The sequence below is a fragment of the Plectropomus leopardus genome, chromosome 4, assembly GCF_026936395.1.
Source record: "Plectropomus leopardus strain MGB_pleo_1.0 chromosome 4, ASM2693639v1, whole genome shotgun sequence".
NCBI classification, from domain to species: Eukaryota; Metazoa; Chordata; class Actinopteri; order Perciformes; family Serranidae; genus Plectropomus; species Plectropomus leopardus.
This window is the reverse complement of record NC_142179.1, coordinates 39,531,185-39,545,798: the sequence shown is the minus strand read 5'-3', so window position 1 is coordinate 39,545,798 and position 14,614 is coordinate 39,531,185. Positions and strand designations below refer to the sequence as shown.

At 42.2% G+C, this 14,614-nt stretch overlaps 1 protein-coding gene across 4 annotated transcripts in view; it reads right to left on the bottom strand.

Annotated features, from left to right (window-relative positions):
- The window catches only part of tncb (tenascin Cb), a 178,990-nt gene that overhangs the window by 89,925 nt on the left and 74,451 nt on the right, over nt 1-14,614 (bottom strand). For all 4 annotated transcript variants that reach the window (XM_088077260.1, XM_088077262.1, XM_042488001.2 and 1 more), the window contains exons 2-3: nt 4,357-4,928; nt 2,175-3,395 (exon numbers count right to left, since the gene is read on the bottom strand). In XM_088077260.1, coding sequence (XP_087933386.1) covers nt 2,175-3,395; nt 4,357-4,843 — 1,708 coding nt within the window. In that variant the 5' untranslated portion in view covers nt 4,844-4,928. The remainder of the gene's footprint in view (nt 1-2,174; nt 3,396-4,356; nt 4,929-14,614) is intronic.

Genomic DNA, 14,614 nt, shown 5'->3' with positions numbered 1-14,614 from the left:
GTAGAGACTTTGGCTGTACGCATGCTCCTTACTAGTTTTCCCTTGGGTGATGTGAGGGTCTAAGGGCAGAGGAATGTCGTAAAACTGTACAGCCCACTGAGGCAAACCATGTTTTGTGATAATGGGCTCGACAAATAAAACCAACTTGACAAGACTTGACTTGACAGGCCAGAGGCAGCAGGTCCCCGCTTCCTATTCAGCACGGTCCGCCGGAAGTGGTTGAAGACGAACCGGCCCTTTAACAGAGGTGCTGACATGGCGCACGACGGGAGCCGCCGCGATGACCTCACCCGGAAGAGTGCCGATGTTGACAGAGTGGCACTCAGATGCCAGGATGTCAAAAAGCTTTGTTGTCAGTTCTGCAAAACGGTATTCCCCGGTCTTCAAAGGCGGCCTGCAATCGGGAGACCTCGCTGGAGCGTGGTGACGCTGCGCTCCAGCGCACATCGCTCAACGGCGAGCTGCCGAGCCGGCAGAGTCGAGACAACGGCGGGAGGCCGCCACCATCTTCCGCGGCGATGGAGTAGGAGAACTGCGGCGGCGCAGGGCTGCACGGGGGCGACCGCGTCCTCTTCTTTCCGCTGAGGGCGGCGGACCAGGAGATGCAGAGGACCCATCGGCCGAGCCGTACATCTGGACGGTGAGCAGAGAGGAGCCGGGTGGAACACGGACCAAGAAGGGAACCGAGAGGCCGGCGGCCGGTTGCACTGCCGAGGTCGGCGACAGAGAAGTCGTCGGCGTCGGACCCTGAGGACGCCTGCACGGCCAGATGGAGACGGTGAGGGCCATCATCACGGCTTCTACCGAACAGGTCATCATCCGACGGGGACAGAGAGACAGAATCCATAATAGGGGCGAGTGAGCGAACCGCAGTCGACCGAGAGCGAAACGCTACGTGGTGTGTTGGTACGCGCTCGTGCAGAATAACGAGAACGAAAGGGGGAGATCGGGTTAGGAGGATATTTAAGCCGGAAGAGGCGCGTTTGAGGTGCGGTAGAGGGGTGGTCCTGCTCCTGAAACTCTTCTATATAGCTTCACTATATGACAACTTGGGATGACAATGTTTTGGAAAGCTACCATGGCTTTTGCCTTGTAGACCGACACCATTGTTTGTTTTGTCAGCTGACAGATACATATTGGCAGCTGCAGCTATCCCAGCCCTCACAATTACATGTAATTCGGTGAATTGGTTCACAGAAATGGAGTGGACTCAGTAAGTCAGCAACACACTTTGGTATTTTGTTTCTAGTCTTGCTGCAGTCCACCGAAAAAAAGTACAAGTAGCAATGTTAAAGCAACATTTAGAGCTTTAATATAGCAGCAAACCACTATTAGCTATGTGAAGATATTTTGGAGTAATGGCTTCCTGAGCAGACAATGAAGTCCCACTCCCTCTGTGTGTGTTGCAGTTTAAAATTCTCTGTGGGTCATTAGTGCTGTTGCTGACCTGCTCATTAGCTTGCTATCTTGCTTGATAATGTTCATTAGCAGGGCATTTTTGATCAATGAGCATTTGTTTGGTCAATCATTCATCAAGCTGAGGTGAAGGACAAGATGTGTTTATGTTTGAATGTTGGCTCGAAAAAAAGGACACATGAAATGGACTTTGAAATGGGTTGTGCTGTGTATCAGGCTGCTGAAACAGTAGAGACTTTGGCTGTACGCATGCTCCTGACTAGGCACAAGATTTATCCCTGGTCTTGGTGAGTTGAAGGCTTAATTCCTGTTGGTGCAACCATTGTAATGTTGAGGTTGGATTTAAAATGCCAAGGTATGAGCGACTCCTCTTAAGACCTGGCATAAGTTGTGTTGGTGTAATTGGCCCATGGAACAAGTCTCTGAAATAGTCTCCAGACTATGCTGCTGCATGTGATGTGGATGAGTAAGCAGGCAATAATTTTGCTGACACATTAGCTATATCAGCTTTACAGGATCAAAATGTCAAACGTGTCATTTTAAGCTTGTTGTAAATTTGCTCCACTAATAGGCCAAACAATGATTTAAGTATCTTTAAAGTAGTTATTTGTAGAAACGGAAAATGTATCTGACTTTTGTCACACTCACCATTAGTATTGTGAAGTAGGCTGTAGGGTGTAAATAACACATGTTCAACTACATTCTAATAAATGAACCTGTGGAAAGCCTCACAGGATTGCACGCACAGTATATCTTACCCTCAGAGCAGTCTTCCCCAATGAAGCCTTCATCACAAACACACACTCCGTTCTCACATTGTCCCTGGTTCTGACAGTCTTCTGGGCAAGTCAGCATGGAGCAGTCCAGCCCGGTGAAACCTTGGTAACACACGCAGTTTCCATTGACACAGTAACCTCTGTCAAGACAGTTCTTGGGACATGTCTTCTCACTGCAGTCCTCACCAGTGAAACCCTTATGACAAACACATTGTCCATTCACACAGTGACCATGGTCCAGGCAGTTATTGGGGCAGGTCAGCTCACCGCAGTCTTTCCCTGTGAAGCCGACGAAGCACACACACTTGCCGTCCATGCACTCTCCACGTCCCATGCAGTCTTTTGGACAGGTCTTAATGCTGCAGTCCTCTCCAGCATAGCCTTTGCTACACATGCATTGACCGTTAACACAGTGTCCACGATCTTGGCAATTATTAGGGCAGGAGAGCTCGCTACAGTCTTCACCTTGGTATCCCACTTCACATATACATTCTCCATTAACACACTGGCCCCTGTCACTGCAGTTGTCAGGGCATGACAGGATGGAGCAATCTTCACCCTCAAATCCTGGATCACAGATGCACTTCCCGTTGAAGCAATGGCCTCTCTCATTGCAGTTTTTGGGACAGGTGAGCTTTGAGCAGTCCTCTCCGATGTAGCCAGTCTGGCACACACATTGGCCACTCATGCACATGCCCCGGTTGTTACAGTTTCCAGGGCAAGTGATTTCACTGCAGTCTTCTCCACTGTAGCCCTCTTCACAGTAGCAGGTGCCGTTGATACAGTGTCCTCGGTCATAGCAGTCATTTGGACAGATGAGTTCAGAGCAGTCGAAGCCCGTCCATGGCTCATCGCAAACACACTCATCATCTACGCAGCGCCCACGGCCCAGGCAGTTGTTGAGGCAGTTGGTCTGTGTGCAGTCCTCACCAATGAAACCCTCCTCACAGAGACAGGACCCGTCGACACAGTGGCCATAGTCACCACAGTCCAGCAGGCAGAGCTCAATACCGCAGTCGTCTCCACCAAAGCCTTCAAAGCATTCACATTTGCCAGCCACACAGCGGCCCTGATCCTGGCAGTCATTGGGGCAGTCAGGTTCAGTGCAGTTAGTGCCCTTCCATCCAGACTCACATACACAACTGCAGGTGTCAGTGCTCCAGTTCCCGCGGCCATTACAGTAGGGTTTTGTGGAAACTTCACCTAGGGAAAGGCAAGAATTGTCATGGAAGAAGAAGAAAAGGCAGTATTGCAAAACTGATTAAATTTTGTGCAATGCATACACAAACTCTGGCTTTGTGTCAAAAACAACTTGCCCTATAGTCTTAATTAGATTTAATTGTAATATTTAATGCACAATGGGGCAATCTATAGCATGAAATCGACATGAGGCACTCTTTTCTGTATTCTCTAGTTGCACTATAATTTATGTTGATATACCACCCTTTTGCAAAATTATTATTAACTTCCAGGTGTCCATTAGTTTCAATACATTTCAACAAACAATCAGAATGTTTGTACAGACATTAAATTTTAGTGACATGGTGAATGCTCTGACAACCCATAACTAAAAGTTCGCAGCCAAGAGGCTTTTTATTGACAGTGTTGTTTAATTTCAAGTCCTGATAGGAGACATCGATAAACAAATTTAGACATCTTGAAAAAGACCATAAGAATCTAGTCAGCATTTGCATCAAAAAGTCAACGTTAGATTGTGACAAATCAGATGTCAAGTCTTACAACTGTATGTACTGAATGTAAAATTCCTTGTATTTTATTAATTTCATAGATTTTCATGTCTTTATATTTATATTTATATTTATATGTCTTTAGATGAATGGTAAACAATGACTGCTTAAAAAGCAGGAAGTTAAATCTTTTACTTGTGTTTTGGAAAAGGGGTGGCAGTGATGTAAAATCCTGCCTGAAGTTCATGGACTAAAAGATCCAAAGCCATTGCTATGGCCTAGGACAGTTCATAAAATTTTGTTGCATTTGTTCTCTTATTTGAAATCCATCTTCATGATCTATCAGCTCTCAAACACAACTTGCTAGTAGCACTTTCACTTGAATAGACTTGATGTACAGTAAACTAGAAACACACTGCCATTCTAACACATTATTGACATTACAACAGTGCATTAAGTGAAAGGTATAGACATACCTGTAACCTGAGCTCCACAGCAGCCTGACCCACTGCTGCATTGTTCTCTCAGACTAGACAACTCTGACTCCAGCATCTCCAGCCTGTTCAGGATATCCTTCATGTCTGGCAGCTGGTTGTTGCAGCCACATGCTTGCTTGGGGATGTTGATGCGGTGGGTGAAAATGATCTGATTGTCGCCATCCACAGTGTGCTCCATGTGCTCTGTGTTCTGCATGTCCATTGGGGCACTCTTGTGTTTGAGCTCGGTGTCACCAGGCGAGTCGAGGTCCACGGAGCAGAGGGAGGTGGAAGGGACATTGATGTTGTAGACGTGGTTGAACACCACTGGTTGGTCGGGATGGGGAAGGGTGAGATTCTCCTGGGTTTTCTTAGGCATCAGAGCCTCTCTACGGTGGCGGATGACCTTCTTAACCAGACCAGCAGTGGAGAGCTCGAACAGTAGGGCCACGGTCACACAGCCGAAGAGGAAGCCTTTCATCTCCATGATGACACCTTGACTGCCACTCTGGAGGAAGTCGCACCTCACTGCAGAATCGAGTCTGTTCAGGAATCAAATAGGTGTTCTTGTCCTGAATCCCAAAATAAAAAAATAAAAAAATACAACATGAAGGGAAAATTTATGAGAGTCACTTCTGTTCAGGCACACAACTTTATCACATTGTTTATTACTTTGTTATGTGGAAAAGGTGTCGGATATTCACTTTTTTGCCCTTAACTTTCTTGATATATTCATTGGCATAGGTCCACCACACCTCAATACACACACACGCACGCACACACACACACACACACACACACACACACACACACACACACACAGTGGGAGCCATAGCTGAGCTGAAATAATATAGTATTGAACTGAAAGCCGTTAACCTTCTATTACTCCCAACAAAAGAAAGACCATGTCCAATCCTGTTGCTGCCTCTGACCCATTTCAGCCCATCTGCTCTCAGAGGAGGAGACAAACACTTAGCAGATGACACTGGGGCCATTCTCCTCACAGTTCCTCCAAGGACCAAGAGTGGAAGTTACTGCAGGGGCTGTGTGTGAGATTAAAGATCTTAAAGATCTTTTCTTTATCTAACTATGTTGAGATAGGTTGCCACAAATAGCCTGACAGCACCTGCATGGCCTCCTCTTCTCTCTGCAAAAACTCAAGCTGACAGATTAATAGCCGTGTATGGTTAGACCATCTGTGGGCTTCCTGTAAAGCACAGAGGTCGGCAAAAACTTTCCCGCTACCTGCAAACTGTCACGTCAGCATTTCTTGACTGCTCCCCTGACAGTCATGTGTTTTCTTTTATTTCTCTGATATGATTCGTACTGCTTCCACCAAATGCATCGGAGACATAGGATGTGTCCAACTCCACTTTGCTCGTTAAATGGTGCATAATCTGGGCACAAAGTAAAGCATCCAGAGGGGCTTTATTTAATTAGTCATAGGTGTATTTTGGGTTTAAAATGAACTCAACCAATCAGTGCCATCTCCCCTTTAAAAGCCAAGTGTACCTGCAGATGGCACACTACTATTTAAATGGTGATTTTGTAACCTGGAGAGGCAAGAGAGTAATGCAGTAAAAGCAGTGATGTCACTGCAGCAAATATTGTGGGACATTTAATGTCCCACAATATTTGTGAAAATGCTAATTTTGGGTTTTAGCATCAAAACTAAAACCCAAAATAATAACATTGACAGGGAATGTGTAATTAAACTTTTAACTTCTGAAATCAATGACATTATGCTGCTCTTTGTGCGCAAATGTACACAGTGTCTCTCTTAATGTGGAGTTGGACAGCAGCTGTGCAGCTCTGCTCTGCTCTCTGTTATGCTCACATTTTACAGAATGACATTAGCTCGTCCTCATAAATGATAGATTATTACCCACCCACAACCTATCAGCACATCCTTGTGTGTGTAACAGGCAGAGTGTATATTTGCTGTGAGTCCACCTATGCAGACGTATCTTAATATGTTAATAATGCTGCCTTTAAATGGCAGGGAATACTGCACCATTCTGACTTGAGGCTGGGTTTTGCTGGTACATGGCACAATCAAACTCTGCTGCTTCAAAATAGCAATACACCAATGATACACCTAACACCTCATCTTAAGACCAAGATGCCCATGGGTGCACAGATGGGCATAAGTCAGTGACCTTCCGCCTCTACCCATGACGTTTTAGGTTTCCTTCTGCCTCAGCTGCTTACATTTTGGGATGCTGTTACTGTGATGTACACAAATACACATGTTGAGAGGAAGTTTTTATGTTTACACAACATGAGCACATGGCAATCAACACAGTCCGTGAGGACTAGGTTAGGACTAGTCAACAAAGTCACTGATGGTTAGGCTTAGGCAAAAAAAGCAAATGGTAAGGTGTAGGAAAAAAAACATATCTATACACACCTCATATCCACACAGGAAGCAAACACAGAGTCCTGCATGAAATTCAGTTGTTTGTGCGACCCATGACCTCCCCATCCACCTGCCCCATAAGCGCACTTGCACTCCCTATATAATGTCATCACAGGCATTATTGCAACCCGTGTTTCATGTGCACTCGACTGTTTCTGTGCGCATTGTATGTGGGCGCGCCTAGTGCCGTCTGGCCTTCCCCAGCATATAATAACAAAGCCATTGGTTCTGTCTGGCCGCGCTCTCAGCTGACATCGTCCAGCCATGTTCCGGGTGGATTCGGAAGGTGGCTTTTGGCATCACACTCGTACGCCAACAGCACAGACAGAGCGGAGCTATTTGATGAGTTTGGAATAAGAACAGCCTGGCTACTTTCACAAAATGGGCGCCAGCTGATATTTTGACTGGTACCTGTAGTGCTATTCATCAGTATACACTGTTTTGGTGTGAGAGTCAGAGGTGTCAGCTGTAGCGATGTCTGCCCTCTCTAATGGAACTTGATGGTACTCAGCTTGTGGGGATCAATGGCCAAAACATTTGTAAGTCATCAGCAATGTCTCTTTCCAGAAATCATGACCCAGTTACTCAACATAATCCACAGACCCTGTTGCTGTGATGTGAGTTAGCAGTACATGAATGTGGTGCCAGTTCCATTACATTGAAGAGAAAACAGACATCTCTATGGCTGATATGTCCAACACTCAGCAGCTCACACCAAAACTATCTAGAATAATAAACAGCACTACAGGTAAAAGAAAAATATATATTTTTGATTTAAGCCTGAATTGTGCATTTAAAGCAGTTTGTTTGTTTAATAATCCAGTTTTTTATTAATTTCTATGCTGACAGACAATGAGAGTAATAAAGTTCAATTCTTGGCCTGTCACTAATGCAGCTACAAATTGTTAATATAGATTCTGCAAAAAAGCCCAGTTTTCAACAGTGTCTGGCTCAGCCTGAGTTTATATAACACTCTTTTTAGCCCACCTTGTCAGAGATGCTGACACCAATAATTTCCTGATTCTAATAAAACCAGTGTGTGTCTTGGCTGCTCTAAAGGTTAATAGCAGATGAGAGGAGCCAACAGGAAAATGTTTGTATGTGCATACGCAGCACATTCCAACCCTGTGATGGAATATGTATGAAGGGGTTTCATTTTCCCTGCCACACCTGATGTAGTCGCGCTGATGTGGATGCCGTAAAAACACAGCCTGTTCAGCTAGCCATGTTAATGTGAGCATGAAGAGGGAGGCTGACAGTCAGCAGGTAATACATTCCAGAAGGAGGCGCTGATACGCTGATAGAGAGAAGGCAAGCTGGCAGAGGCAAGTCCGCCCCCCCATTACACACGCACACACACACACACACACACACACACACACGATGAGTGCCTCCATGACAGGTAGACTATAAAAGTGCAAATGTGGCTTGCTGATGGAAGTGCTAAGGATCTGGGCTCTCAGGAGTCCCCCCACCCTCTGTCTTACTCTAACACACTATTTCACATGCACGTCCACATGCACACAAATACAGTCACACCGCTGTGCTCAAGCATCACAAACTAAGGATTAGATCAACAAAATAGCCAGAAAATTGCTTTGAGTTGCTGCTAAGGTTTTAGTTCTGGGCGGATGGTTGGCTTTCTCACTGTGAGGGGTGGCTGCTCTCCACATGGACCTCTGAGCGAGGCAACCCTGAGAGACCAAAGCACGCTTTGTTTGAGAATCTGTGGCTCTGGCAAAACTTGGCTTTATTCAGAAATGGATAGAGAGAAGAGACTTCAACAGACTCTAAAAAAAAACCAAAAAAACAAAAAACTTTTTGGACCTTTCTTCTTTTAGCTGCCATGTACTACTCTTTAAAGTGGAGAAGAACAATCACAATAAGAGAATGTGAGTGTGACCCTGAGAAACACAGAGCTGATCCCTCTGTTTGGACTTCCCTCATGGGCATCCTGTGCTCCTGGTACTATGCTAATGCAGCTGGTTGCTGGCACTGTACACACAGTCTTAATACAATCTGACTGCTGATGCTTTGTTATCCTCTGACATGGTTTTGCTGGATAGTTAGCTTCTCAAACAAAAACAAAGCTTGCTGCCTTCCTTGTAGTCAAATGTGAAGCAACTTTTTTTCCAGGGGAAACACACTGGCACAAACACATTCGGTGCAATTGATCTAAATGACCCTGCTGTGAATTAAGGGAACACTTGGAGTTTTTTACCTCACTCAGTGGAGAGCTGGAAATGCTTCAAACATCTAGGTGGCATCCATTTCAAGAGTAATTAGCTCTCTCGCTGTCAGGAATGTTAAATTGATTTTATGATGTTGTTGTTTGGGGATTCAAGTGACCCTAACCTGACCCCAACCCTGTGGAGAACAATGCATTGTGGTCATTATAACAACCAGAGTCACTAAATATGTATAACAACCAAAATTCATCAACATAAATTAAAGAAATGTATCATTCATCATTTCAAATTCAGCCGTAGGAGTGTATCCTGAGCTGTCTCTTCTGTGGTTGAGGTTTTGTCAAGTTCAGCATGTAAAACATTAAGTTAAATTCATGGAAATATAGTCATGGATAAAAGAAATATTAAAGTGAGATGCTTTGTAGATGTAACAGCATACACACAAAGAGCTTCTCTGTGGCTGCTCAGATGTGCACTTCCTGTCTGCCTTCTTTGTCCGTGGTATAGTCCATAGTTTGGTGTGTCTGGTTCAGTTGCCATGTCGCCTTACATTTAGGTTCCCAGAGATTACAACATATGCATTCTTACAGTTTTCCCGTCCTGCATATTCATTGCATGTGTCATTGGCTTTAAATTGGCATTTGTTGCAGCATAGTTGGCTCATCTGCAAGCAGCAGATTCGAGGCGGTATTTTCTGCTTCAAGCTCTTGCTAAACACAACTTCGTAGGCTGGCTCATTCTCTTTTGCTAATTTCACGCAGCATCGATTTGGCCTCCAGCCAAGCGTTTCTCCTTCTTGGTCTCTGTTCTGCTGTTAATAGCGGGCAAGCAACTGCCGGTAGTAACTACCTTGCCATCACCCACTGGTTTGGCGGTCACCATCTTAGTTTTTTGAAGCCAGATGTGACGGTCAGTCAGTTGGTCAGTTGAGAACGTGGCCAGATGGAACCAGTCGTGTCAACGCCATAATATCAGGAACCCAAAGGTCCCAATAGAACAGACAGGAGGGGTGGTGGTTGGATTCAACAAACCCCAGACTTTCACATGGTAGTCCGATGTTTACTTCCCGTGTAAATGTGATGTTTTTTTTCTACACCATACCATGTGCCTTTTTTGCCTAAACCTAACCTTCCATCCCACCATTTGCTTGTGTTGACATGACAGTAGCGGCATCTCGGAATGTCAATAGCAGACACAGAGGGATACCTAGAGCCTAATGTAAAGATGTGGGAGTCCACTGCAAAGCAGCAACATGTGACAACTTTGGATGAGAATGTGTTGGACTCACAGACTGAGGCGAGACATTGCAGACAGCCTGTAACTCAAGCAGCCCCTACCTTAAATATGTGTAACTTTGGGCCTTAATAAAATGTAACGAGTGAGTTATATAAAAAGTAATTCTACATACTGTTGTCATGAATGTTGAAATTACCTTAAGAGACCAAATGTTTCTGCTGTAAAGTTGGGAATTTCAACATGGTGTCTTTTTTGGAGGCTGCCTCAAGTGGTCAATGTATAAACTGCAGTTTCTGGCACTTCTGCATTGGCTTCATTTTCCAGCCTCTGGGGTTGCCTCTTGGTTTCCTTCCACACCTGATTTGATTGAAATTTGATTCAAACTTTATTTATTTCGTATATGTTTTTGTTTTTTTTTTAAATAGAATGAAACACAATAAGGATATAATGTATAAACATAAACATATCCGTAAAGGAGTGGGAGTAAATAAAAACATATTAAATCCCACCCCTTCTCCATCAGTTATTGAAAAATAAAATGCTTTCATTTTATACAAAAAAGAAATTTCTATGCAATATTCTATGTGCAACATATTTACATTGTTATTTAGAGAAAGAAAAAAAAGTGCAAAAGATAGAGAAAAAAATGATAATAATAATTAGTACTTCAAACCAGTGCAACACCATACCATAATCCCTGTAAACTGGTGACTGTCAACCCCCTGTTTTGGCCATGTATCTACAAAAATCATATCTTAATACATTTTTTAAAATTGTTTCATGTTTGAGCGTTGCTTTTTCTCTGTTTTAATGTATTCCATAATTTAAGACCATAAATTGAAATACAAAAGCTTTTCTTTGTTGTGCGCACCCTTTTGAATTTTAAAGTTAAATTTCCCTTAAGAATATAACCCCCATCTTGATCACAGAAAAACGTTTGAATAGTAGTTGGTAATTAATTATTTTTGGCCTTAAATATTATTTGTGCGGTTTGTAGTTCCTCAATATCCATGAATTTTATTATTTTTGACTTTATAAATAATGTCTTAGTGTGATCTAGATATCCAGCCTTATGAATGATTCTTATTGCTTTTTTTCTGTAGAATGATCAGTGGATGCAGCGAATTTTTGTAATTGTTATCTCATTATGCTACACAGTATTTTAAATATGGTAAATGGGTGCACAGTAAAGAATGTGTAGTGATTTATAATCTAGTAAATGTTTTGCTGTATTTAATACTGAGATGCTTCTCTGAGATAATTTGTTCTGTACATGTTTTATGTGTGATTTCTAGTTAATCTTATCATCTATTGTGACACCAAGAAATTTAATTTCGTGAACCCTTTCAAAAATAATCCAATCTACCTGAACCTGCCTGAACCTGCACATGTGAATCACCCCCACAATTACCACATAATTCAACATAATTTTTGTCTTGCTTAAATTCAATGACAACTTATTATTATCAAACCAGTTTTTTAATTTGCTTAGTTCAGTGTTGACCTCCTCAACTGGTACCATCAGCAAATAAAATTAACTTCAAAACAGTAGACATGTTACATAAATCATTTATATACAAAATAAAGCGTTTAGGTCCCAGCACTGACCCCTGGGGGACACAACAAGTAATGCTCAAACATGATAAGATGTAGTTCCCCAGCTTCACAAACTGTTGCCTTTCACTTAAATAACTTCTAAACCAATTTAAGACTGTTCCCCTTATGCCATACTGTTCTAATTTATCCATTAGGATGTCATGATTGATAGTGTCAAATGCTTTTTTAAGATTGATGAATACCCCAACAGCAAACCTTTTATTACCTATTGCATTTGTAATTTCTTCGAATGAATCAATTATTGCCAGCGTTGTTGATCTGTTTGCTCTTAAACAATATTGACTGTCTACAAGCAAATTGTGTTTATCCAAAAATGTGTCTATTCCTTCATTTAAGAGTTTTTCTAGAATTTAAGAGAGTTGTGGGAGTGAAGATACAGGCCTGTAATTTGTGAAGTGGTATTCATTCCGAGTTTTATACAGCGGTCTGTTTTTTGCTATTTTCATTTTGTGTGGAAATTTGCTGATTTGGAATGATAGTTTGTGGATGTATGACAGTGTTTTATAGATCCCTTCAATGACCATTTTCCACTACTGTCATATCAATGTCATCACAATTGGTGGACATTTTGTTTTTACATTTATTAACAATATAAATATTTTCCATCTCATTTACAGCTGTAAGAAACACTGAACTGATGTTTCTTCCTATCAATATATTCTTTCCTATAGATGGCACTGGATCAGAGATTTTCCCGGCTAGTTCAGGTCCCACGTTTACAAAAACATTAATCTGTCAACCACAGATTAATATTATTAACAGATTATATATTTTTCTATCCTTATCTATAAAGTACATAGGGTAACTTACTTGTCTAAAACCATTTTTTATCTCTTATATAATGCATTTTTCTTTTTGCAGGCATTTTGTAGTCCTTTTGAAATCCAAGGGTATTCAGTATATTTTATGTTTCTTCAGTACTGTGTTATAGGACAATGTTTGTCATATAAGGATTTAAATATCTTTACAAATGCTTCATCCATATCAGTTTCTTCATACACTGTATCCCAGTATATACAGCTAATGATAATTTTTTTCTTTTTCTCTTTGCAGACTTCCAAACTTATGCATTCAAGAACATGTTGTGAACAACGCCTGGCATGTCATCTACCCTTGGAAATTTTAACGTTTTGTCAACATACAATGCAACACCCCCTTGTCACTGCTGATCCAGGTTTCAGATATGGCAATTATGTTAAATGGCTGTGTAAACTGGCATATATCTTCCTTAATATTAGTGACGTTTGCATACATGCTCCAGCTGTTAAAGTGGAGAATTGATAACTTGCCATTTGTATTAATGTTCCCATTGTACTAATCATCAGTGTAATATCTGCAGTTGTCATTGATGGAGGAGAAAAAAATACTGTCAGGGTCTACATCATCATCCAAATCCTATGAGTTGCGATCAGTGCATTCAAATGTTTTAAATTCTATTAGGTAATGATCATTCATCCTGTGAATTATTTGGTAATTGTTCCAGATGTCGTTACTTGAGTGCTGTCAGTGATTGTCATGGTTGCGTGTAGCTGTATGTTACCTGACAGCCCACATCATGTTGATCATTGAAATTTATCCAGCTCCTAGATACTCCTGACGACAAGTTCCTTGGCCTCCCCAGGTGAACCATTTAATTTAATGAAGATTTAACAGTTTGTAGTCCATGTGTTTTGGATTTTCTTCTGTTTCTTTAAGTATCGTGCTTTCCTGGCAATGTCAGCATTGTGTTTTGTGAGATGCTCATTGATGAAGATGTTTGTTCCTTCAACTCTTCTTCCTTGCTTCAGTAGTGCGGTCTTGTGCTTTCTATTGACAAACCTCATTATGATAGCTGGTTTGTCGCTGGTTTCCCTCCTGGGCAGAGGGTTGCATGCCTCCATGATATTGCAGTCAATCTTAATCCCCTTCGACTGTAGGGAAAGCAGCCACTTGTTGCTTTGAGGTGTTGATATCAAAGTCTTCGTGTTGCCTCCCATTGTCCACGTCCACTGCCAGAGCATATGATCAGGGTTTAATGTGGAGCTTGGTGATAATCACATCGTTCATCCTTGTAAAAAAGTCCAAGATGCTTTTCTGCTGCAACCTCACAGCAGAAACCTCCTTTATAAAAAGTCGAGAGACCTTTATATCGCGTCGACTTCCTCAGCTGTCAGGATTTTCTTTTACTTTTTTAAAAAATTTTATTGGTTTGACGCTGCAGCCTACACTTGCTTCAGCAACAGTTTGAAGAGGCTTAGGACACAAGGTCTATGTCTCAAAGAGATTTCCAAATCTGTTGTGACCTTCCTTTTGGAGTCTTGAGGTTGTTACATTTTTTAAGATTTTCCTGGGACTGAAATTCCCTTGGGTGGTGTTGTTGATAGTACAATAAAGTAACAGCTCTAGCCACTTACCTTGCCACACATGCACAACCATCCCTACCCACCTGACCTCCACCACCTGAGTTTCCGTGGTTACATAGTTAGTACAGGTAAGTTCTGGTTCTATAGATACACGTAAACAACATGTATGAGTTTACAAATCTCACAACTCAATAAGCAGATCTAAGCATCAAACAAGTTGATCCAGCTCCTGTCAGGAGGCAGGTTCAAAATGGATCACATGAGAACTACTAAAAGAAAAATCTGTTCAGCTATAAAAGAAACAGCTGCATGCATGTGCCAAAAAAAGCCTCAAACACAAAGTAGCATTTTACACCCTTGTGAGGTGGCTTCACATTAACGGAAGAAATGGTTAACTTGTCATGTCACATAATTTGTGTGGTGATGACAGTCTCAGAACTCCACCTGTATAATAC